Genomic DNA, 25,875 nt, shown 5'->3' on the forward strand with positions numbered 1-25,875 from the left:
CACACACCCCAGCTGAATTTGCTGCTGAAAATTAAGTTCCCCCAAGGTTTTCTGGCATGTGGTTTTGCTTTAAAACAAGGCAGGTGTTCCCTACACACCTTGTTTTGAAGGGAGAATGTGGCTCTCTTGCTGCTGCTCCTGCACCACTAAATTTCACGGTTATTTCAGCAGCAAGGGCTGGGTGAGGTGGGGCTCATGCAAAGTTCAATGTCCCCGCTAACTTTCTGTCACGGGAAGCCACTTTAAAGTGCCACAACAGTTTCCCACTCCTGGAAACTAATGTGCCCATTTGTTTGAGCTGCTGATGTTCTTGTCCCATCAACACATCGCCCTGATCCCAGCTTATTAGGTGTTCCACCAATTTACAATCACTTATATTTCTATTACATTTATAGCTTGGGCAGCTAAGGTTTGGTTGCCTGCTTTAAAAATACACATCACATACAGACTAGAGCTTATTGGTTTTTATTCCACATTTTTGTCCCACTGGGAGACATAAACTGCCATCTTGGCCCTGTGGGGAAGAAGAAGGACCGAGGGGACAGGAGCAGGCAGAAGTAACATTGGGGCCTGCTCCTGTTGGACTCTCTCTCTCTTTCTCTCTCCTCCCTCCCTCCCTCCTGGACTCCTTTTCCTTGTGTGTCATGTCTTTATTAGACTGTAAGCCTGAGGGCAGGGACTGTCTTTTTTGCTAAGTGTAAGCCGCTCCGAGAGCCTTTTTTGGCTAAGGAGCGGGGTATAAGTATGATAAATAAATAAAAATAAAAAATAAAGCAGCGTACTAAATTAAAAGAACAATCAAACAATTAAAATGTAAACAATATGCAGTCTTCATAAAGCAAAAACTTTGGGAACAGTAATGGGTAAAACGAAACCCAAAACCGTTGGCATCATGGCAGAATACTCACAAAAAGCAAAGCCATACTGAAACAAAGGGAAAGGCTTCCGAACCGGAAGGCTCAACTGAAGGATGCGGTGAATCAAAAGATTGGGCCCAGGAGAAAGATCAAGAACACCTGGCCCTAACCCATCCGTTGCACCCCAAAAAATTAGTTCCCATCCTCTGTGCCTTTCAAAACATTGCTTAAAAGCTGCAAAACCAGCCAGATCTTCTCCCATCCATTCCTGAAATTCACACTGAAATGTATGTAAATGAGAACAATTTGCACAGTCCCATTTTAAGAATGAGGACTTGGTTTTCAGGATGTGGGGAAACATTTTTTTACAGTCCCTGGCTAATAAGTTTGTTCATCTTTCTGGCCTTAGTCCATATGCTGTTTGAACTGTGTTTTTACTATGCTATTATATTGATTTTTTAAATGTTTTATTTTAATTTATTTGCGGGCAACTCTAGAAGTCCTTTGAACTGAGTAAGTGAGACCTAAGTGCCCGAAATAAAAATAAATAACATAATGTCTGCATATTTTTTCCTCACTGTTGTTCAGGGGACAGCAGATGCTGAGAGGGCCTTGGCGGTTGCCAAACTTGTGTAAGTATCTGTCAGACTTTATTTTATAATTTCTTTCCTTCTTTGGGGCCTGCTGGAAAAGTGCTTTGCATGCTCTTTCCCAGTTAGCCTTGTCTTGCAGGAAAATCCACAAAAGCTACTAACTTGTTAGATTTATTTATTTATTTATTTATTTATTACATTTCTGTACCGCCCCATAGCTGAAGCTCTCTGGGCAGTTTACAAAAGTTAAAAACAGTGACCATTAAAACAAACATACAAAAAATTAAAAGCATAAAAACAGCAATATCATTTAAAGCAAACTATTCTGGGGGCAGTTAAAAAACTCAGCATATTTATTTATTATTTATTTTATTACATTTCTATACTACCCTATAGTTGAAGCTCTCTGGGCAGTTTACAAAAATTAAAAACCATTAAAACACATTACACAAAGTACAAAAAGAAAAGCATTTACATAAAACACACACAGAGGCAGCAAATATCTAAAAACAATTTGTTAAAACCATCAGCCAAAATGATCCAAGACCTAATTTAAAACTCATTATATGCTGCAAAATGCCTGAGAGGAGAGCAGTTTTAACCTGGCGCCAAAAAGGTAACAATATTAGCGCATATGTTGTTAACTGTCTTGGAGAAGAGAAAAGTCTTGACCTGGTGCCAAAACGATAACAATGTTGGCGCCAGGTGAGTCTCGTTGGGAAGATCATTCCATAATTGGGGGGCCACCACTGAAAAGGCCCTCTCCCTTGTTGCCATCCTCCGAGCTTCCCTTGGAGTAGGCACCCGGAGGAGGACCTTAGATGTTGGGCGCAGTGTACGGGTAGGTTCATGTCGGGAGAGGCGTTCCATCAGGTATGGTGGTCCCAAGCCATGTAAGGCTTTATAGGTTAAAACCAGCACCTTGAATTGGGTTCGGAAACGTATAGGCAGCCAATGAAAGTGGGCCAGAATCTGTCTTACATGTTTGAACCTTCTGGTTCCAGTTATCAATCTGGCCGCTGCATTTTGCACAAGCTGCAGCTTCCGAACTGTCTTCAAAGTCTGCCCCACATAGAGTGTATTGCAGTAATCTAATTTGGAGGTTACCAGAGCATGGACAACTGAAGCTAGGTTATCCTTGTCCAGATAGGGGCGTATCTGGGCCACCAACTGAAGCTGGTAGAAGGCACTCCGTGCCACCGAGGCCACCTGAGCCTCAAGGGACAGAGATGGTTCTAGGAGAACCCCCAAGCTAAAACCTACTCCTTCAGTGGGTGTTTTTACTCATTCCACACATCAGGAGTAAAAATTATACTCATTGTACCAGCATTTTTCTCTCTACCAAGCGTAACAGTAGATAACAAGAGTCTGATGTTTGTGACACCTTCATGTTGCAGTTAGATCTGAGGTCTCCTACGTGGTCCATCATTCTTAGTCCAAGAATTTGTTTTCAGTGCCAAAACTGAAACTCACACACATCCTTTTGTTCACAAATGTACAACGCCTCGCATAAATATTCATCCCCCCCTTTGACTTCTCCACATTTTGTTGTGTTAAAGTGGAGTCAATTGGCACGTGTACCTTTTTCGTTTACACAATGTACTTAACGCATTGAAGGTGCAAAATATTTTTATTGTGGCCAAACTTAAATAAACAAAAACAAACTGGCATTTGTTGATTGCATAAGTATTCAGCCCCCTCTGAGTCAATACTTGGTAGAAGCACCTTTGGCACCAATTTCAGCTGTGAGTCTTTTTGGGTAAGTCCCTACCAGGTTTGCATACCTGGATCCTGCAATATTTGTCCATTCCTCTTGGCAAAATGGCTCAAACTCTTGTCAGGTTGGATGGGGACCGTTGGTGAACAGCAATTTGCAAGTCTTGCCACAGATTCTCAATCAGATTGAGGTCTGGCCTTTCACTGCTCCATTCTAAGACATTCAAGTCCTTACTCTTAATCCATCCCAGTGTAAATTTGGCTGTGTGTTTAGGGTCATGGTCCTGTTGGAAGGTGAACCTCCACCGCAGTCTCAGGTGCCTTGCAGACTGAAACACGTTTTCCTCTAGAATTGTCCTGCATTTGTGTAAAACAAATTGTCTCTGCAGAGGCCGCCAGTGAGGGAGGAAGCAGCAGCCAGGCACCTCTCCACCGTGCCTGGGTCCAGCTCCAGCTGAGAGCCCCCTCCCTCCTGCTGTCAACTGTCTCTGCAGAGGCCGCCAGTGAGGGAGGAAGCAGCAGCCAGGCACCTCTCCACCGTGCCTGGGTCCAGCTCCAGCTGAGAGCCCCCTCCCTCCTGCTGTCAACTGTCTCTGCAGAGGCCACCAGTGAGGGAGGAAGCAGCAGTCAGGCACCTCTCCATCGTGCCTGGGTCCAGCTCCAGCTGAGAGCCCCCTCCCTCCTGCTACCAGCTGTCTCTGCAGAGGCCACCAGTGAGGGAGGAAGCAGCAGCCAGGCACCTCTCCACCATGCCTAGGTTCAGCTCCAGCTGAGAGCCCCTCCCTCCTGCTACCAGCTGTCTCTGCAGAGGCCGCCAGTGAGGGAGGAAGCAGCAGCCAGGCACCTCTACATCGTGCCTGGGTCCAGCTCCAGCTGAGAGCCCCCTCCCTCCTGCTGTCCCCTGTAACTGCTGAACTTCGCAACTAAGATTGTAGTGCCTGAATTTGCTTTCCTTTTCCCCCTCCTCCTCCTCCCTCCCAATCCCCTTTCCTTTTGTGTCATGTCTTTTAGATTGTAAGCCTGTGGGCAGGGACTGTCAAGAAATACCTTTGTAAGCCGCCGTGAGAGCCTTTTTTGGCTGAATGGCGGCATAAAAATCCTTAAATAAATAAAATAAATAAATAGTAGAGATGCCGATTAACTGCATTTTAATTCCCGCTTGTAACACAGCAAAAATGTGGACAGTTCCAAGGGTGGTGAATACTTATGCAAGGCACTGTACTCTTACCCCAAGCTTTCTTGATTTCAGCAACCTAATTCAGGTGGGGAAAAGGCCTCTTGTTTCTATAGTTACTGTTTTAATCCGTTTTAAGCCACTTTGGAAATCAGTTGCTTCAAATCTTTTCACTAGCACGTGTCCACTACTGTCCCTGTGCTGTTCACATTTGTGATATCTTTTTTATATTTGACATTTCAGAGAGAATGATGTGGCTGGCATTGATGTCAACATGGGATGTCCTAAAGAATATTCCACTAAGGTTGGTTGAATCTTGTCTTATCTCCATTTTTTCATTCTTTAAAGGCCATATCTTATGTTTTCTTATGTGGTTCTACTTCATATTTAGCACCAGCAGTTTGCTAGATGCTAGATGGAGTCCTTGGATTTGTGGACATCAATATAAACTTTGGGCATCCTTTCAGTTCTTCTTCGTGGTCTCTATGCATCACACATATGGGCTTTGCGCCTGCGCAGAGACCAGACCGGAACCTTCTATAGCTGAGTGGAACGTTTTTGGCGGGAACCCCTCCCCCACGCTACCGTGCATGTCCATGGGGTTCCCGCCCTTACCTCAGTTCTTCGTCGTCCGCCATTGTGCACAGACCTGTTTAACCGAACCTCTAGCGTTTTTCTTATTAACTTTATTTTCTCTTTTACGATCTTCGTTTTTCGATCTTTTTCTAAGACTCTTCTTACTACTTTTCTTATATTAAATATATATATATATATATATATATATATATATCTATTGTAGATAGTTTTCCTCAGCGACTTCGGTCGCGTGAGGCCTGTATGGCAGTTGAAGCCCCGTTTACGAAGTGTGTGAAGTGTGGGGCTAAGCTTCCACCTATTGACGGACACTCCCTCTGTGTCCTTTGTTTGTGCTAAGGCCATATCGTTGAGGCCTGCTATCATTGCATGTCGTTTACAAGACAAACGAGGAAAAGCAGAGCTGACGACTTCCCTCCATCTTGGGGGGAAAAGCTCTCAGAGCCACGGAGGCTCCTACTATGGATAAAACGGCAGTCAGTAAGTCCGTTACCGACAAAACGGCAGCGAGTAAGTCCGTTACCGACAAAACGGCAGCCAGTAAGTCCGTTGATGACCGTTGCACTGAGGTGCCTGAATATTCCAGAGCGGCTAATAGGGCTCAGATACCCCTAACGCCTGGACGGTCACTGGCGAGTTCCGCGGCCAGGAAAATCTCCAAAAAAGGCCCGGGCTCCCAAATCTTCGACGATCGACAAAACGGCAGCCAGTAAGTCCGTTGATGACCGTTGCACTGAGGTGCCTGAATATTCCAGAGCGGCTAATAGGGCTCAGATACCCCTAACGCCTGGACGGTCACTGGCGAGTTCCGCGGCCAGGAAAATCTCCAAAAAAAGGCCCGGGCTCCCAAATCTTCGACGATCGACAAAACGGCAGCCAGTAAGTCCGTTGATGACCGTTGCACTGAGGTGCCTGAATATTCCAGAGCGGCTCATAGGGCTCAGATACCCCTAACGCCTGGACGGTCACTGGCGAGTTCCGCGGCCAGGAAAATTTCCAAAAAAGGCCCGGACTCCCAAATCTTCTTCGGAAATGGAGCGGCGGAACCGGCTAGGAGTCACTCTACTCCTCCTGCCATACCGACCACTTCGATACCGAGGCCTCCCTCGGTATCGAGATTCCAGCCGCTACCGATGGCTACGGTACCGACGCACCCTCCCAGTCTATCGGAGGGCGAGTTGCGGGATTCGGCTTCAGCGGCCTCTTTCCGAGAGCCTACCAGGTCGTGAGAGGTTCAGGGACTAATCCCTCTACCGCCTTCGGAATGGGATCGATATCGCCCACTTCCAGGGTGACCACCAGTACCCTCAAGAAGAGTATTATGCGCACCCTTCGCTTACATCGAGGGTGTGTCATCTACCGCTGCCTCCACCGCCCGCCCACCAATGTCCACGGTGTCGACGCCTCGACACCGTACGCAGCCATCGGCATCGACTGCCGCGGTTACCACGATACCGACGGAGCATGTGTCATCTACCGCTGCCTCCACCGCCCGCCCACCAATGTCCACGTTGTCGACGCCTCGACACCGTACACAGCCATCGGCATCGACTGCCGCGGTTACCACGATGCCGACGGAGCATGTATGCCTCCAGGTGGTTACAGTATCCTTGCCTGAAGAAAATTATTCATCGGAGTCTGAATTGGGGTTGTCGGCTACTCCATCGATGCCTTCACCATAAGATGAGGTTCATGACAACGACCCTTCTTCCCCTTCCGACGATATGGTCAGATCTTCTGACCATATGCTTAGAATGGCTCAGGCATTAGGACTGGTGATCCAGCACCACATGCTTTAAAGCAAATGGCTCAATTATTCTGGAAAACACCGGCTATGTCTCAAGCCACATCGTAAAGGCTAGAGACCCTCTATCGAGTCTAACAAGAAAATGTACAGTTTCTGGTCCAACATCCCAAACCTAATTCGATCGTAGGGAGTCGGCTCAAGGCCGCTCACAGAAGGCACATTCTGCACCCGTGGACAGAGAGGGCAGAAAGTTGGACCTTACGGGCCGGAGGATTTACTCCTCTGCTTCTTTGGGCATCAGCCTACGAGGCTACCATGGCACGATACCAGCTCTTCCTCTGAGAGAAAATAGGATCACTAGGTGAACATCTCCCAGAGGACAAAAAAGAGCGGGCATGAGTCTTCCAAAGTGAAGCTTCAGCCATAGCCAGGCAACAAGTGTCGACAGCGCGACACCAAGTTGACTGCCATTCCAAGTCGATGATGGGACCCGTGTCCTTGAGGAGACATGCTTGGCTCCGCTCCGCTAATCTGGCTCATGACACCTAAGCCAGGATTGAGAACATGCCTTACGATGGCGAGGGCTTGTTTAATAGCAAGACGGACAAGACCTTGGACTCTATATACAAGGCTTGCACAACAGCCAAGAAAATAAGTTTTTCTGCTCAGCCTGCCCAATACAAGCTGAGACGGTGAACAAGACCGCCTGCTTAGCGGCCCTACTATCAAAGCCAACAGAGGCAGCAACAACAACAACTCCAGAGTAAGCGGCCATATCAGTCTACATTTCAACAAGACAAGCGTCAGCCTGACTTCACCAAGAAGCAGTGACTTTGACTTCTTTGTCCCACGTCCACCTCCCTTTGTGAACCGCCTAGCACCCCATTACCATCAATGGGAGTCAATGACATCAGATTCCTGCGTGCTCACTATCATCAACTCGGGGTATGCCATCGAGCTCGATGTCCTTCCTCCTTCGGGGGTGAAAGTAACGGCGCCATCCCTTCCTCTGCTTCCGGAGGTACAGACCTCTGCTATCGAAGAGAGCCATCTCTCCCGTACCCGCAGAGGAACTCAACCAGGGTTTTTTCTCACGCTACTTCACGGTCCCGAAGAAATATGAGGTCTTCGGCCGATCATGGACTTAAAGCAGTTAAACAAATTCATCATTCCAAGGAAGTTCCGTATGACAACGGTTACTTTTATTCTGCAGCTCCTACACTTGGACGATTGGCTTCTGGTAGCGGACAGCAGTTGCACGCTCCAGAAGGACATTTCAACCACCTGTTGGACTTGTTGGGTTTGTGGGTCAACGAGGAGAAATCCATCTTGACCCCACATCAGAAGCTCGACTTTATAGGGGTAACTCTGTCGTTTCGAGATGGGAGAGCATACTTACCGTCGACCAGAGCAAACACCTTTCAGCAGTTAGCCATCGATACCGAGAGCCGCCGAAAAGTTTCGGCATGGACAATTCAGAGACTATTAGGCTTGATGCAGTCATCAGGTTTGCAAGACTCAGAATGAGAATATTGCAAGCCTGGGTTTTAAGAACTTTCGATCTTCGAAACACTCCTTCGGTAACGATCACGACGGATGCATCGTTGATCGGATGGGGAGCACACTGCGACTCCCTCACAACTCAGGGCTGTTGGCCTCCTTCCCAGAGGGAACATCATATCTACCACCTAGAACTGCTAGCGGTGGAGAATGCAATAAGAACTTTTTCACAATTGATCGAGGGCTGAATCGTCCTGATCGCAACAGACAACACCACAGTAGTGGCGTACATCAACAGACAAGGTGGGACAAGGTCTCACTCTCTGAATCGATCGGCACTCAGGATTTGGAACTAGTGCATAAAGAGAAATACTCACCTGACGGCGACCCATGTAGCGGGCAATGAAAACATCATCGTGGACGCCCTCAGCAGGTCTTTCCACGTCGACCACGAATGGGAGCTCGATACCGAAGTAAGAGACGTTCTCTTTCGGTACTGGAGCCTCCCTGCTGTCGATGTCTTCGCTACCGAAGAAGACGCAGCTTGTTCCAGGTTCTGCAGCAGAGCAGGAAGAGGAAAGCACTCGCTAGGAGATGCTTTCACCAGAACCTGGAAAGGAAATCTTCTTTACATCTTTCCTCTGTTTCCACTGTTGACGAAGGTGCTGGCCAAAATCCAGTCGGACGGGTCGGACTGCATCCTTATCACACCATGGTGGCCTCGACGGACGTGGTTCTCCACGCCCTTCGACTGTCGGACGGGAATTACATCAGACTCCCGCCGATACCGACACTGTTGTCTCGACATCAGGGCAGGGTTCGACACGCAAACCCGTCGACCCTCAAGATGACGGCATGGAGGATATCATCCACTCCTCCTCTCGTATCAAAGATTTAACTGTAGACCATATATTTTTGGCATCACTAAAGCCTTCAACAAGAAAATCTTATGCAGCAAAGTGGCAAAGATTTCAAACTTTTGCCTTGGAAAACGATCAAGCACCTGAATCTTGCCCTTTAGCGTTAATCCTCAAATACCTACTGACACTTTATCAGCAGGGACTCGAACTCATTTCCATCAGAGTTCACTTAGCAGCTATTACGTCTTTTCATCGAGGCATGATTGGTTTTACACCTTTTGTGCATCCAACATCGAGGAAATTTTTAAAAGGGCTTAAAAATATGATACCGACAGTAAAGAGTATCGTTCCACCATGGAGCCTATCAGTGGTGTTACAGGCATTGACAAAGAAGCCCTTCGAGCCCATGGCCTTATCTGACCTTAGGCTTCTAACATTCAATACTGTCTTTTAGTAGCCATCACTTCTGCTAGACGTGCAAGTGAGCTTAGAGCTCTCAAGATAGTTGCTCCTTACACTATCTTTCACAAAGATAAGGTTGTGTTACGCACAGACCCTGCCTTCTTGCCTAAGGTAGTGTCAACCTTTCATCTGTCCCAATATATCACTCTACCAGTTTTCTTTCCGAATCCTACATCACCTGTAGAGTCTGCTTTACATACGCTTGATGTAAGGAGAACTCTTGCCTTTTACAAGGCTAGGACAGGGAATTTTAGAAAAACAAAGCAATTGTTTATTTGTTATGGGGAGCCTTATAAGGGACTCCCTGTTTCATGCCGGCGTTTGTCACGCTGAATTGTAGAGACAATTGAACTTGCCTACTCTATCTCTAAACTAGAACTGGTGAAACCTGTGACAGCTCATTCTACCAGAGCCGTCACAACATCTGTGGTTTTCGGCAGAGGTGTTCCTTTGACAGAAGTCTGTAGAGCTGCAACGTGGTCCACTCCATCCACGTTTCTTAGGCACTACAGTTTGGGCACCCGTGCGAGGCAGGACTGCTCATTTGGGAGGACAGTGCTCTCGGAGATCTTCAGATGATGCACCAACCCACCTCCAAATATATGTCAGCTTGCTACTCGCCCATATGTGTGATGCATAGAGACCACGAAGAAGAAATGCAGGTTGCTTACCTGTAACTGTAGTTCTTCGAGTGGTCATCTATGCATTCACACAACCCACCCACCATCCCCACTTGGTGGTGTGAGACTTATAAATGACACATGTGGAATGTACTTGTATTTTATTTACACTCATGTTTATGGGGGCACAATGTCGGACTCCTGTAAACTGAGGTAAGGGCGGGAACCCCATGGACATGCACGGTAGCGTGGGGGAGGGGTTCCCGCCAAAAACGTTCCACTCAGCTATAGAAGGTTCCGGTCTGGTCTCTGCGCAGGCGCAAAGCCCATATGTGTGAATGCATAGATGACCACTCGAAGAACTACAGTTACAGGTAAGCAACCTGCATTTGTTGCCATCTCCTTGTTATAATGTTGTGAGAGAACAATACAAGCAACTTCCGTTGGAGATATGTACTGTGAACTGAAGACGCTGGTTGTAACTCCGTCTGTGTCACCAGCCTACAAAAACACTCTTTCCGAGTTGAATTACATTGAATCTCATTTTGATTCTCTAGTACACCATGGCTTCATATTGCTGGGTAAAAAGATTTTGGCTAATGTTTCAGCCAAAAGCCCTACTTCTTTTGAACCAAGCTCCTTGCCCATCATCAGCATTGGCAGCAAGGCTAGTAATTGTTCCATGGAAGCAAACATGCTTTTCCTTTAAAACTGGGAGTGCTTTGAAGCATTCTTTGGGGGAAATTGCTATGTTGCTTGATGATCTTGTTGATCATAGCTGCCATTTTGCTTTCTGTGCTGCTTAGATAATAAGATCTTTTGTTTGTGTGTGTGTGTGTGTGTATTTCCCTAGGGAGGTATGGGAGCAGCACTCCTGTCTAATCCTGACAAGATAGAATCTGTAAGTAATCTTTATCTCTGTATTTATTTTGCCTTGCTTATAGATTTATGCCAGTACTTAACAAAGAATGAGCCACTGGGGGAATTGGGATGGGAGTGGGTTGTAAAGAGGATCAGGGCACAAGAATGCCAGGTGCAGTTGTATCAAAAGTACCCTAGAAACTTCACCCAAACAATTATTTGTAGTGTTACTTTCAACTCTCCACAACAAAGTTATTGGAGTTTGAGGGGCTTGTTTAGACTCCTTGTACTCCTACAAGGATCTCAAAACCAGACTGTGGATACAGGTCTTGTATAAGTCTTCCAGACTTGGATTGGCCAGCAGTCTGCACAGACACTGAAGCATTTATAAGCCTTGTTCACAGCTACAGTTCCTTAAGACACTTTTTAAGATACTTTAGCTCTTCCACTGTTCTCACCAAGAAAGGAGTTGAAGTGGGGAGGGAGCATAACCCATCCTAACTAACAAGGACTTCTGTTAGTTAAGGACTTCAGGTTTTTCAAGACTGCAGAGCTGCATCTCTTGTGCTGAAAGAGTACTTTTTTTCTCCCTTTCTTTAGATCTTGACTACTCTTGTCAATGGAGTTTGTAAGCCAGTAACCTGCAAAATCAGAATCCTGCCATCAGTAAGAACATATTGTGCTGTTTGAAACATCTGATCTTGGGGGGAAAATGTGCACAGTGCTTGATCAGACAGAACAGTAAATTGTTAACTATAGATGAGCTGAATAGAAATGAGCTAGAGAATACTGTCATCCTGGCAGACTATGGCAAAGCCCTATGACATGTTTAGCCTGGAGAGGAGAAGAGAAGACCGAGGAGAGACATGATAGCACTCTTCCAATACTTGAGAGGTTGTCACACAGAGGAGGGCCAGGATCTCTTCTCGATCCTCCCAGAGTGCAGGACACGGAATAATGGGCTCAAGTTACAGGAAGCCAGATTCTGGCTGGACAACAGGAAAAACTTCCTGACTGTTAGAGCAGTATGACAATGGAACCCATTACCTAGGGAGGTTGTGGGCTCTCCCACACTAGAGGCCTTCAAGAGGCAGCTGGACAAGCATCTGTCAGGGATGCTTTAGGGTGGATTCCTACATTGAGCAGGGGGTTGGACTCGATGGCCTTATAGACCCCTTCCAACTCTACTATTCTATGAGTCTATGAAAGCATTCAACAAAGTGGATTCTAGAAGAGAAATACAATCAGCTTTTTAAATTTTGAATTTACAAGGCAATGCTCCTGTCACAGAAGCCAGCCAAGGCCTGGAAATAACTGTTCAAGCAAATGGTCTACTCACATGAAGCAGTGCAATGTTTGGAAGAGGCAACTCAGATGCGAGTGACATTATACCTTGCTTTCCGTGAAAAGGAAGACTGCGCATAGCATCCTTACATGAGGACTGCACTGCATTTGTAGGCAAAAATTAAAATTTAATTAGCTGTAAGCTAGGGGTAGGGATCCTTTTTTGGCCTGAGGGCTGGTTTCCGTTTTTGAGAAGTTCTCACAGGCCGCATTCCAGTGGTGGCTGGAGCCAAAGGCAAAAGTTGGCGGGGCTGAGAAATCTCCCACATTGTAGGAAGCATGTCTACTCACAAGTAAGCAGGGCAAGCCTCTGTATGTCTACTCAGAAATAGGCAAGAAAGGATCACCCACCAGCGCTTTCAAATAGCATCCCAAACACCAAGCCTCTGCATTCTACTCAAGTAAGCATGAGAAACATGTCTGCTCACAAGTAAGGAGGGCAAGTTTCTGCAGGACAAGGCTCAGAAGGAAGCAGGGCTGACACATGCAGCAGCTTCCTGCTCTGGCCTCACCCTCTCTGCCCCAAAGGCAAAAGCTCTTATCTCCAATTGGCAGCTGATTGGGGAAAAAACTGCTTTGCCCTGCTCAGCACTGAGAAAGGGAGCCCTTTTCAATACTAAGCAGGAAAAAGCACCTATTTCCAATCAGTTACTGATAGGGGATAAGAGTGCCTCCCTGTGAGGTCAGGGACAGGGCAAGAAGCTGCTTGGGCATTATGCGGATACAGACAGACAGTTCTTCGTTTGTTGTTGTTTATTCGTTCAGTCGCTTCTGACTCTTCGTGACTTCATGTACCAGCCCACGCCAGAGCTTTCTGTCGGCCGTTGCCACCCCCAGCTCCCCCAAGGTCAAGTCTGTCACCTCCAGAATATCATCCATCCCTCTTGCCCTTGGTCGGCCCCTCTTCCTTTTGCCTTCCACTTTCCCTAGCATCAGCCTCTTCTCCAGGGTATCCAGTCTTCTCATTATGTGGCCAAAGTACTTCAGTTTTGCCTTTAATACCATTCACTCAAGTGAGCAGTACGGCTTTATTTCCTGCAGTATGGACTGGTTTGATCTTCTTGCAGTCCAAGGCACTCTCAGAATTTTCCTATTAACTACATTGAATAGAAGCAGAATACCTGAACGCTGATTCTTCTTCTTTCTCCTTTTTTAGAAAAAAGAAACAATAAGTTTAGTGAAGAAGATTGAGGAGACTGGAGTTGCTGCTATTGCAATTCATGGAAGGTAAATTAATCGCCTATCTGTGGAGGGAGAGATAGAGAGAGATATTCTTGTTAGCCCTTCTTGACTGTCATTCTATATCACAAGGACCTTTCTGGCTGGCATTGCATCTGTCAAGAGGAATGTTCCGTGCTTGTAATCTTTGTGCTGTTTGTTTACTCTTGTTCTCTCCCCTGCAAAGGAAGAAAGAAGAGCGGCCGCAGCATCCTGTCCGATGTGATGTGATCAAAGCCATCTCGGAAGCAGTCTCTATTCCAGTAATAGCCAAGTAAGTGGGACAAGGCCGCTTCTTTTATTCTAAGGCATCCGTATCTAGTAATGGGCAGTACATGAGAAAACCGAGCTAGGGGCAGGCATCTGAAAGGTTTGTCCAAGGAATACGGTCTCACAGTAGCACCCAGAGCTGTACGTCCTCGGTGCTTAAACAAATTCTGCATCCAAGCGATCCAAATTCTTCACAACTAAATGCTGCATCATGTGACGTGCATAAATAAATGCAGAAGTACAGAAATTTCTCTTACTTTGCATACTTTTGCACTTTCCCCATTAATTTGCACAAAGCTGGGTTTCTTAGCCCTATGCAATGGCAAGAAGGAGGTTAAAATAGAGAAGAGGAGGAGGATTATGTACTCCGTCTTCAGTTCCTTAAGGAGGAAAAAAGGCAGGATATAAATCTTTCCTTTATGGTTCTGGTAAGTCTGTGCCACAGCTTAGCCTGCGATTTAAGTTTGGGTTAAGGTGAGACATGCTGAGCAAAGTCCCTTTTTTTGTGTGTGCAAAATTTCCCTAAGACTTGAAATATTGGACTAACTAAGCTAAGAGACTCTTATGCTAGTCTCTTAATGCAAAGAAGAATTAAGTAGTTAAGAATTACTTCAGACAAGCAGTATTTCCTCACACAGAGAAGAACTGCATGTTATGGAGAGATTTAACTGCAAACATAATGCTTAAAGTGGGTTTGCCCCAAAGTTTAAGCAAAGATATGGCAATGACTGCTAAGAGCTTAATACTTCCAACTCCTGAATGATATCTGAAATGTTCTTATTTTCTAAGGAAATCCTAAATCACTCTGAAATACGTCTGTCTTTATGCTCCATAAGCCCTTATTGAAGGCAAGAAAGAAAATATTCTGGGATAAATGGAACCTATCTTATAGCTACAGTTTTAGGTAGAAAAATCAAGAAATACTTTTGTAAGCCGCCGTGAGAGCCTTTTTTGGCTGAATGGCGGCATAAAAATCCTTAAATAAATAAATAATAAAAATAAAAAAATGTAGGATAAGAATCATTTAGGACAAGAATCAAATGGAAAATGCAGGCCAACGCAACCTGAGAGTTGCAGACAGAATTCTCTCCTAATATAGAAGTGTCAGTGGATACTAAAATAGTTGCAGGTGCACTTTAGTGCTAGGACATTTCCAAACTATCGATGGTTCTCAGATGGTGTTACTTTTCAGCCCATGCTATTACCGAAGTTTCAGGAGCGGAGACACCCGGGATATAAATGTAATAAATAAATAAGAAGTGAAGCAGAGTACTGAACCCCCATTCCACTCACAGGAAACCTCATTCAGCCACTCTGGCTTCTGAGACTTCAGCAGGCACTCCCTATGTTCTGTCAAGGATATCTCTGCAACCATAAGGACTAGTGTGGCATTACCCCCACAGTTCTGTTCCCTTAGGTGTGTCTGGCTTTGTATGTCTAGTGCAGCCTTCCTCAACCTGGGGCGCTCCAGATGTGTTGGACTGCACCTCCCAGAATGCCCCAGCCAGCCGAGCTGGCTGGGGCATTCTGGGAGTTGTAGTCCAACACATCTGGAGCGCCCCAGGTTGAGGAAGGCTGGTCTAGTGAGTGCAGAATGTTGGACTGAGTGGGTGTGGCTAGTGATGCTGTGAAGGGGGAGGGGAGTATAAATGTTGGTTAGTTGGTGGGAAGTGTCAGGATTGTCAATGTGTGGAGAGTGAAAGGAGATACGATTTTAAGAGATTTAAAATTACTGTTTTTATTAAAACTAGTAGATTAAGCAGGTTAACTTGAATTTGAAGTAACTAAGACATTTTATTTTGTTTTGTTAACTCAAACCACGTGTCTGCTTGGCTTTATCACCTGCTTTACCGTTACTATCGTGAACACCTTATATATAATAATAATCTATTTATTTGTTACCCGCCTCTCCCTCTGGATCGAGGCGGGGTACAACACAAATAAAAACACCTTCAGCTTATTACATACACAGTAAAACCTTTTCAGATTCTAGCCTTTACCCTCTCATATGAGGTTGTTCAAGTGGTGGAACTTCGCTTGAGGACGGTTTGTGTGCGACGAGGCCTGGTGTGTGAGGCCTGTGTCGTGACAACTAGAAATGTGTTTCTCTCTCTTCACCCACCCCCATGGAACCTGAGATTTTCAAGCAGCTGAATTCCGTCCCACATTGTGTGCTGGTGTAGAACTGCAGCACACATGTAGCCTGGCCAGTACCTAATATTCAGCCTTTTATTTTAACTGAGGTTCTCTTGCTGCCTTTGGAACATTTCTGCTACTTTTGTCTTGGAGCCTCATCTATGAATTAGGAGCACTTGCGTTAAATCTTTTGGCTGCCTTGATGACAAGTTTTCTTAATCCTTCTGGCTGCAACAGGAACACCAGGTCTGAGGACTTATCAGGCAGTCATTCTTCCTTCCTTCACTGGATCAGCATGGTTCCATCAGGGAAACCCCGGGATTCGTTCTTAGCAAAATTAGTGTAATTAACAACAGTTTAGCTCTTGGCTTCCAGCAATTGCAGAATAATAAAATTTGCATTTTAAGGCATGTGGAGTTGATGTTTTTGGGAGTAGCTTGAGTTTACGATTTAAAATTACGCTGCCCATTCATATGCATGTTTGTATCTTTGTAGGCTGGAAAGAATTGTTAAACGTGAATACTATCTGGTTGCCTTTAGTTATCTCTCCTTTTGCTTTTTTTTTTTTAATGATTTACAACAGTTTTATCAATAGCATTGATTGTATTATTTGAACCTAAAATACCAAATGATGGAAAAAGGAACGAATAGAAATAATACTTCTCCTTACTGATGATAGGTGCTATATGAATTCAAAAGCCTTCAGGCTATGTACCTTATGACACAAAATTAAAACCCATACAATATGGGTCAACAGAACTAAACATTGCCAGAATTTTCATGTAACAAAACAGTCTATCGCCTTCCAAGTTTGTGTGTGAAATGTGCTTACGATACTGTTGATTAATGATCTGTTTTGGAGTCTTTAGAAATGATCCTTTGCTTTGATCGTTGCTCTTGGCCATTGGTTGCATTCAGGAAGATTTCCAGAGGGGAAAATCTCCTATATGGTTGCCATAAGACAACTAAAATAGGAAGAAGGTACATAGTGAAAGTATTAGTGCATGGGTTCTCAACAAGGGGGTAATTTTAGGATTCCAGGGGGGAATTGGGACCACTATTCAGCAAAGTATGATGTCCTGTAGATTATGTCTCCCTACACGTTGTTAAAAACGTCCCAGAAAAGTGTCATGTCGTCTGCAAAAGCCAGGCCTTTGCTCTCTTTTCCCTCCCTCCCTCGCAATCCTAGAAGTTTCAAGCTTCCCATTTAAAGGGGCAAAGCAAAGCATGGGAGCTGGGAATGTAAAAGGGGACATGCTTTGCGTTGCCCCTTTAAATGGGACTAATATAGAAAAAAATAAAAGATTTTCAATATTATATGCATATTATTTGGAATGCACCTTTTGAGTTAGACTACCTTGGGAAGGGGGGAATTATATTCTGAACAATGGTGAAAGGGTGGAATGGAGAAAAAAAGGTTGAGAACCACTGTTAGCGGCATTAGCCAAAGCAGACACAGATGCCCTTTTAACAAGACTACACTGCGATAGGGAGGGGAAAGTAGGGCCGGGCATGCGTTTAATTAAACATAGTGGCCAATGAATGGGAACTTTGCTTCCAACTGCTCTGTAGTCCCCTTAATTGTTTCGGCTGGTTTTCTCTATAATTATTTATAAAGCCACTTGTGAGATAAAAGCAACATCCAAAATGCAATAAAAGCACAGTGTAAAGATAAAATCGTGACAGTATAAAGATAAATTATGACAGCAAACTTCAGATTAATTAAAATTATATAATTAAAGCTAAGTATAATTAAAACAACATGGCATGATGGCTAAAATACTCACTGAATGCCAATTATGTTTCACCAGTCCTGAAGAACAGCTCCATACAACTTGATTCAATAGCACAATCCTAAACATATTTACTAAGTCAATTCTCCTAAATTCAGTGGGATTTATTCCCTGGTAAGCGTGCTCGGAACACTCTGCATAACCACTTATGTATTATTTCCTTTGTCCTGGGCTGTTTCTCCTTTCTAGGCAGAAACATTAATTTTCACCTTTATAAACATTCACCTTTATGGAAACAGGTGGCAGGTGTCCCTCTCTTAAAAACTTGGGAATTCCTGGGACCCGGCTGCTTGAATAACCTGAATGGAAACATCATGTTCTGGATGCAGTTTGCTTGTATTGTATTATTTTGTCCGTGTTGATGAAAGCAGTGCTTGTTCCTGTTTCAGTGGAGGCTCTCACGACTTCATTAAAGAACATTCTGACATAGAGACCTTCCGACAAGCGACAGCAGCGTCCTCGGTCATGGTGGCTCGTGCTGCCATGTGGAACCCCTCGGTCTTCAGGAAGGAAGGTCCACAGACCTTGAAGGACGTCATGCAGGAATATATCAAATACGTATGGATTGGGATTCTTGACTTGTATGTTCTAACCCTTTGCAGTGGCAAAGAGTCGCAATCGCATAAGATCCATGGAAGGAGTTTGCTTCTCCCAATATTCCATGTTTGGATAACCTACACCAGGAGTGAACAACCTGTGGCCCTTGGCTTAATTTCATATAGCTTGCAAGCAGCCTGCTCATTAATGTCAGCAGCTCATTATAAAATGGGGGAGGGGGGGTTGATGGTGGTCCTGCTGACAGGGGAGGCTGGTGGCTCCAATGTCAGTGGAGTGGTCAATCCACTCCGGGTTTCAGTCAGAACCTGCCAGGACTCTGAAGAAGCTATTCAAGGTGCTCCTTGGACAGCTCCTTTAGAGTTCTGACAGTTCTGTCATCGAAGCCACCAGCCTCCACTCCCTACCGGCATTCAGCTCCTGACAGATTCCCGTAAAGGAAACATGACCCTCGATAGAAAAAAGCTTCCCCAACCCTGCACTACACAATTGTTCAATTCTCTCCCTTGCCTCCCTGACCCCCAGTTTAAGTAAAGTAGGCAATTTCTTCAGTACTGATAGTTTGCCAATGCAATTTTTAAATTATCTGCAGTGGAGAAGATTATAAATTGGTCTTCCTAGACTTCTTGGGACTTGAAGGTCATTTGTCAGCGTCTCCCAGGGTGTCCTGAAATGAATGGTTCAATCGAGCCCTTTCTTAGTGAAGAATAAGCTTGCTTGATCTTAAGATTCTTGGCAGCCCAGAAATTTCAGCCTCACAAAGAAGCACGATTGAATGGGCACCGGCTTGAAGCCAAATTGCTTTCTTTCCTACCACCCAACCTCTTCCTGAAATTGTTGTTTCTTGTCTCGTTTTCCTCAGGCGGTGCGATACGATAACCACTACACCAACACAAAGTACTGTTTGTGCCAGATGTTAAGGGAACAATTAGAAAACGCACAAGGAAAGAAGTTACATGCGGCACAATCCATGCAGGAAATCTGGTAGGAGACTTTCCTGTATAATGAAAATAAATGTCCCTTGATAACGTCACCAGTGCAGTTTGCCAGAGGAAGGGGGAAAGAAAGCCCAAATTTTATAATTAAAATGTGTTTTAAATATAAATAAATTAGGACTTATATGAAAGTACAATCATGAAGGCCCTGAAGGAAAGAGGTATATTTTTATACGTTTCATGTGCAAGAGGTATTTTGCTCATTAAAGCACAAGTTAACTCATTGCTTGTCAGGAAAACCCTTCTTTGCCTTATCCAGTTTGGGAATTTGGAATATTCTATTCATTATAGTTACAGTACAAATCCATTAGTAATATGAAAATCATGATGTAAAAACACTGGGATACATTTCTGCTGAGCACCAACTTGCTTGACTTGCCTATTTTTATTGTTAGTATTAGCAAGTCATACTTGGGCCCTGAAAAGCGAGAAATTGGATCTAGCCTAACAGTGCAGTCCTATACGTGTCAACTCAGACTTGTCCCATTGAAATCAATGAGGTTTAACCCAGGTAAGACGGACCAGGGGTGCAGCTTCCGTTAAACTTAATTCCCATTGAAATCAGTGGGACTCCACTCAGTCGTGTCTAACTTGTCACACTGAGACCTATGTTCCACTGACTTAGCCTGTGTCCAACCCAAGGAATTTGCCAGCTTTGGATAAAAACTTTGGAAAGAGGTTATTTTAGATGAAAGTCTGCTGCAAGGAGGTGGCAGCTGGTGTATCTGTCTTCTGCGCGATGACATATCCTTCAAGAGCTCTGAGCCTTTGTTAGTGATCTGCCTTGACAATTGATTGTGGAACAAGTATGTATCTGCAGTTAAAAATCAAAGGTTTGTAGCTTTAGACTGGTACTCAATGATCTTCCTGGGCATACGCTTGCATGTATGCCCATGTGTTGGGGCTTCCCAGATGTCTTTTTGGGACCACAGCTCATTGTGTTGCACTAATGCCATTTGAACAGCCCCCCCCCCCAAGTTTGGGGAGCGGTTTCTCCGTTTGTAATGGCAAACCATCCAGTCACCTACCTTGTTTAAAGGCATCAGACTTTCTATTCTTCTGCAAATGTAACGCTTGGGATAGATTTTTGATAGGTGCAGAACTAGTCCTTTTTTGGAGCCACTGTTTCATGAGCTCCCAGGCACGCTTGTTAAGCAAGTATTACAGCAGCCGCTAATTGAAAAACGCCCCATCAGTGTTGCTTCAAATAACCACGTCTGGCTCCTTGGATTTTAAAAGTAGTTTGGGCCTGCTACCTAGTGGCCAGTGGATGTATTGCACCAAGTAGAAAGTTCCCATCGCATACAGCTGGGATGCCCAACCTGTTTCATCCCAAAGGCTGAATTGCATTTTGGAGACCTTCTTGGAGGCTGCATCCCAGTGGTGGGCGGAGCTAAAGGCAAAAGGAAGTGGGGCTGAAGGCAAGAGAGCAGGGCCAAAACACCACAAGTGTCAGCAAACTATCAATAACTCTCAGGGAGGATACGTTGAAATTGTTATATGGATGGAAAATTAATAATAAAAAAATCTTTTTTAAGTACCAGCATATTTTAGCTTCAAGGGAAGTGTGCATGGCCACGGGAAAGGGGCATGGCCTTCTGGAGAACCCTGGAGGGTTGGATTTTTTTTTTGCCACTGAACCTGGGGTCTCAGGTTCTGCACCTCTGACATCCAGGTCTTTGAGGAACCAGCTGCATATTCAGTGGCACAGCCATGGCTGGAAACCCAGGGAATGGTTGCATATTCAGTGGCACAGCCATGGCTGGAAACCCAGGGAACAGTTAAATATTCAGTGGCACAGCCATGGCTGGTAACCCAGGGAATGGTTGCATATTCAGTGGCACAGCCATGGCTGGAAACCCAGGGAACAGTTAAATATTCAGTGGCACAGCCATGGCTGGAAACCCAGGGAATGGTTGCATATTCAGTGGCACAGCCATGGCTGGAAACCCAGGGAATGGTTGCATATTCAGTGGCACAGCCATGGCTGGAAACCCAGGGAATGGTTGCATATTCAGTGGCACAGCCACGGCTGGAAACCCAGGGAACAGTTGCATATTCAGTGGCACAGCCACGGCTGGAAACCCAGGGAATGGTTGCATATTCAGTGGCACAGCCATGGCTGGAAACCCAGGGAACGGTTACATATTCAGTGGCACAGCCATGGCTGGAAACCCAGGGAACAGTTAAATATTCAGTGGCACAGCCATGCCTGGTAACCCAGGGAACGGTTGCATATTCAGTGGCACAGCCATGGCTGGAAACCCAGGGAACGGTTGCATATTCAGTGGCACAGCCATGGCTGGTAACCCAGGGAACGGTTGTATATTCAGTGGCACAGCCATGGCTGGAAACCCAGGGAACGGTTGCATATTCAGTGGCACAGCCATGGCTGGTAACCCAGGGAACGGTTGCATATTCAGTGGCACAGCCATGGCTGGTAACCCAGGGAACGGTTGCATATTCAGTGGCACAGCCATGGCTGGTAACCCAGGGAACGGTTGCATATTCAGTGGCACAGCCATGGCTGGTAACCCAGGGAACGGTTGCATATTCAGTGGCACAGCCATGGCTGGAAACCCAGGGAACGGTTGCATATTCAGTGGCACAGCCATGGCTGGAAACCCAGGGAATGGTTGCATATTCAGTGGCACAGCCATGGCTGGAAACCCAGGGAACAGTTAAATATTCAGTGGCACAGCCATGGCTGGTAACCCAGGGAACGGTTGCATATTCAGTGGCACAGCCATGGCTGGAAACCCAGGGAACAGTTGCATATTCAGTGGCACAGCCATGGCTGGTAACCCAGGGAATGGTTGCATATTCAGTGGCACAGCCATGGCTGGAAACCCAGGGAATGGTTGCATATTCAGTGGCACAGCCATGGCTGGAAACCCAGGGAACGGTTGCATATTCAGTGGCACAGCCATGGCTGGTAACCCAGGGAACAGTTGCATATTCAGTGGCACAGCCATGGCTGGAAACCCAGGGAACGGTTGCATATTCAGTGGCACAGCCATGGCTGGAAACCCAGGGAACGGTTGCATATTCAGTGGCACAGCCATGGCTGGAAACCCAGGGAACAGTTGCATATTCAGTGGCACAGCCACGGCTGGAAACCCAGGGAATGGTTGCATATTCAGTGGCACAGCCATGGCTGGAAACCCAGGGAATGGTTGCATATTCAGTGGCACAGCCATGGCTGGAAACCCAGGGAATGGTTGCATATTCAGTGGCACAGCCATGGCTGGAAACCCAGGGAACAGTTAAATATTCAGTGGCACAGCCATGGCTGGTAACCCAGGGAATGGTTGCATATTCAGTGGCACAGCCATGGCTGGAAACCCAGGGAACAGTTAAATATTCAGTGGCACAGCCATGGCTGGAAACCCAGGGAATGGTTGCATATTCAGTGGCACAGCCATGGCTGGAAACCCAGGGAATGGTTGCATATTCAGTGGCACAGCCATGGCTGGAAACCCAGGGAATGGTTGCATATTCAGTGGCACAGCCATGGCTGGAAACCCAGGGAACAGTTAAATATTCAGTGGCACAGCCATGGCTGGTAACCCAGGGAATGGTTGCATATTCAGTGGCACAGCCATGGCTGGAAACCCAGGGAACAGTTAAATATTCAGTGGCACAGCCATGGCTGGAAACCCAGGGAATGGTTGCATATTCAGTGGCACAGCCATGGCTGGAAACCCAGGGAATGGTTGCATATTCAGTGGCACAGCCATGGCTGGAAACCCAGGGAATGGTTGCATATTCAGTGGCACAGCCACGGCTGGAAACCCAGGGAACAGTTGCATATTCAGTGGCACAGCCACGGCTGGAAACCCAGGGAATGGTTGCATATTCAGTGGCACAGCCATGGCTGGAAACCCAGGGAATGGTTGCATATTCAGTGGCACAGCCATGGCTGGAAACCCAGGGAATGGTTGCATATTCAGTGGCACAGCCATGGCTGGAAACCCAGGGAACAGTTAAATATTCAGTGGCACAGCCATGGCTGGTAACCCAGGGAATGGTTGCATATTCAGTGGCACAGCCATGGCTGGAAACCCAGGGAACAGTTAAATATTCAGTGGCACAGCCATGGCTGGAAACCCAGGGAATGGTTGCATATTCAGTGGCACAGCCATGGCTGGAAACCCAGGGAATGGTTGCATATTCAGTGGCACAGCCATGGCTGGAAACCCAGGGAATGGTTGCATATTCAGTGGCACAGCCATGGCTGGAAACCCAGGGAACAGTTAAATATTCAGTGGCACAGCCATGGCTGGTAACCCAGGGAATGGTTGCATATTCAGTGGCACAGCCATGGCTGGAAACCCAGGGAACAGTTAAATATTCAGTGGCACAGCCATGGCTGGAAACCCAGGGAATGGTTGCATATTCAGTGGCACAGCCATGGCTGGAAACCCAGGGAATGGTTGCATATTCAGTGGCACAGCCATGGCTGGAAACCCAGGGAATGGTTGCATATTCAGTGGCACAGCCATGGCTGGAAACCCAGGGAACAGTTAAATATTCAGTGGCACAGCCATGGCTGGTAACCCAGGGAATGGTTGCATATTCACTGGCACAGCCATGGCTGGAAACCCAGGGAACAGTTAAATATTCAGTGGCACAGCCATGGCTGGAAACCCAGGGAATGGTTGCATATTCAGTGGCACAGCCATGGCTGGAAACCCAGGGAATGGTTGCATATTCAGTGGCACAGCCATGGCTGGAAACCCAGGGAATGGTTGCATATTCAGTGGCACAGCCATGGCTGGAAACCCAGGGAACAGTTAAATATTCAGTGGCACAGCCATGGCTGGAAACCCAGGGAATGGTTGCATATTCAGTGGCACAGCCATGGCTGGAAACCCAGGGAACAGTTAAATATTCAGTGGCACAGCCATGGCTGGAAACCCAGGGAATGGTTGCATATTCAGTGGCACAGCCATGGCTGGAAACCCAGGGAATGGTTGCATATTCAGTGGCACAGCCATGGCTGGAAACCCAGGGAATGGTTGCATATTCAGTGGCCCAGCCGGTTGCATATTCAGTGGCACAGCCATGGCTGGAAACCCAGGGAACAGTTAAATATTCAGTGGCACAGCCATGGCTGGAAACCCAGGGAATGGTTGCATATTCAGTGGCACAGCCATGGCTGGAAACCCAGGGAATGGTTGCATATTCAGTGGCACAGCCACGGCTGGAAACCCAGGGAGCAGTTGCAAAATGACAAAGTGTAAGAGGAGAAGAGGTGGGTGGGAGAGTATGACTGGGTTCAGGCATTCTGCAAAGGAAACAATGCAGTGTGTGTGTTTCCTCCTGCCTTTATTTGCTGTATAGCGGGCCAGGGGGGTGAGAGGGGAAAGTGGCTCTAGGGTCTTTCTCCAACTGCTCCATCTTTGGTGTTTAAATCACCCCCTTCATTGTGCTTCTTCGCAGCTGTTCCGCAGAGACCTGGTTCTGCTGCCAAAGGTGTTGCTCCAGCATAAGAGTATTTCAGCCAAACAGGTCTTTCAGAAGTCAGGTTCTCGCAGCGATTTCGTGTGCTTTCAGCGTAATATTCTAGTGCCAAAGTACCAAAGACATTTTCCACCCCATTCCCCCTACACACATACACACACACACACACACACACACACACACACACACTTTGGTAGGCAGCTGCGCAACAGATTCTGCGGTCTGGACTGCCCAAGACCTTTTAAGAAGTCACAAAGAGGGACAGTTATTCCATCTGCATGACAAATGCGAACATTAGTGCCCTCTATATTCTTCACCGTTGTCTGAAGAATCACTGCTTGCTTATATATTTTCCTTCCTGCAATTAGAGGGGATACTTCTAGTATTAATTTGAATCTTTTGTGGCTTTGATATTTTTTTTTATTAGTGAAGCCTTTGAGATGAGCAGTTTCTACCACGAAACATCAGCTCTTCTAGAAGCCAAAAAAGTTTCACTAGAAGCCAAGGATCAAGACGAAGATGACCATGCGGAAGACGCAGATGTCATAAAAATGGCAGTTAGATTTGATAAGTAAGAAAAAAAATGCTTCCTCTGTTTCTGTCAGTTAGGAAAAGGAAAGGAACTCTCGTGCAAGCACTGAGTCATTACTGACTCTTGGAGGAACGCCAGCTTTCGTTGACGTTTTCTTGGCAGGCCTTATAGCGGGGTGGTTTGCCGTTGCCTTCCCCTACCATTATTACCTTTCCCCCAGCTAGCTGGGTACTCATTTTACCGACCTCGGGAGGATGGAAGGCTGAGTCGACCCGAGCTGGCTGCCTGAAACCAGCTTCCGCTGGGATCGAACTCAGGCTGTGGGGAGAGTTTCAGCTGCAGAAACTGCTGCTTTACCGCTCTGCGCCACACGAGGTCAGTTAAGGGCTACCCAGTGTCTTCGGTTCTTTGGAGGCCTGCTCCGTTGCCCATTTAGTGGCTGTAAACTAAATTTTCCCATACAGACTGACCTCGTCGTGACGATACAGGCTCCGTCTGGGAGTGCTATCTAGTAGTTACAGGTTTCACAACTTCAAAACACATATGTTCAGGCGCAGCATTGTATATGTACACTTATGCAAT

At 46.2% G+C, this 25,875-nt stretch overlaps 1 protein-coding gene across 4 annotated transcripts in view; it reads left to right on the plus strand.

Annotated features, from left to right (window-relative positions):
- The window catches only part of DUS2 (dihydrouridine synthase 2), a 42,118-nt gene that overhangs the window by 9,298 nt on the left and 6,945 nt on the right, over positions 1 to 25,875 (plus strand). For all 4 annotated transcript variants that reach the window (XM_063141544.1, XM_063141543.1, XM_063141545.1 and 1 more), the window contains 9 exons: positions 1,446 to 1,489; positions 4,584 to 4,644; positions 10,977 to 11,024; positions 11,585 to 11,650; positions 13,485 to 13,555; positions 13,734 to 13,820; positions 18,135 to 18,303; positions 19,163 to 19,284; positions 25,189 to 25,332. In XM_063141544.1, the coding sequence (XP_062997614.1) occupies positions 1,446 to 1,489; positions 4,584 to 4,644; positions 10,977 to 11,024; positions 11,585 to 11,650; positions 13,485 to 13,555; positions 13,734 to 13,820; positions 18,135 to 18,303; positions 19,163 to 19,284; positions 25,189 to 25,332 (812 nt within the window). The remainder of the gene's footprint in view (positions 1 to 1,445; positions 1,490 to 4,583; positions 4,645 to 10,976; positions 11,025 to 11,584; positions 11,651 to 13,484; positions 13,556 to 13,733; positions 13,821 to 18,134; positions 18,304 to 19,162; positions 19,285 to 25,188; positions 25,333 to 25,875) is intronic.

Source organism: Elgaria multicarinata, chromosome 14, assembly GCF_023053635.1.
Source record: "Elgaria multicarinata webbii isolate HBS135686 ecotype San Diego chromosome 14, rElgMul1.1.pri, whole genome shotgun sequence".
In the NCBI taxonomy this organism is placed as follows: domain Eukaryota; kingdom Metazoa; phylum Chordata; class Lepidosauria; order Squamata; family Anguidae; genus Elgaria; species Elgaria multicarinata.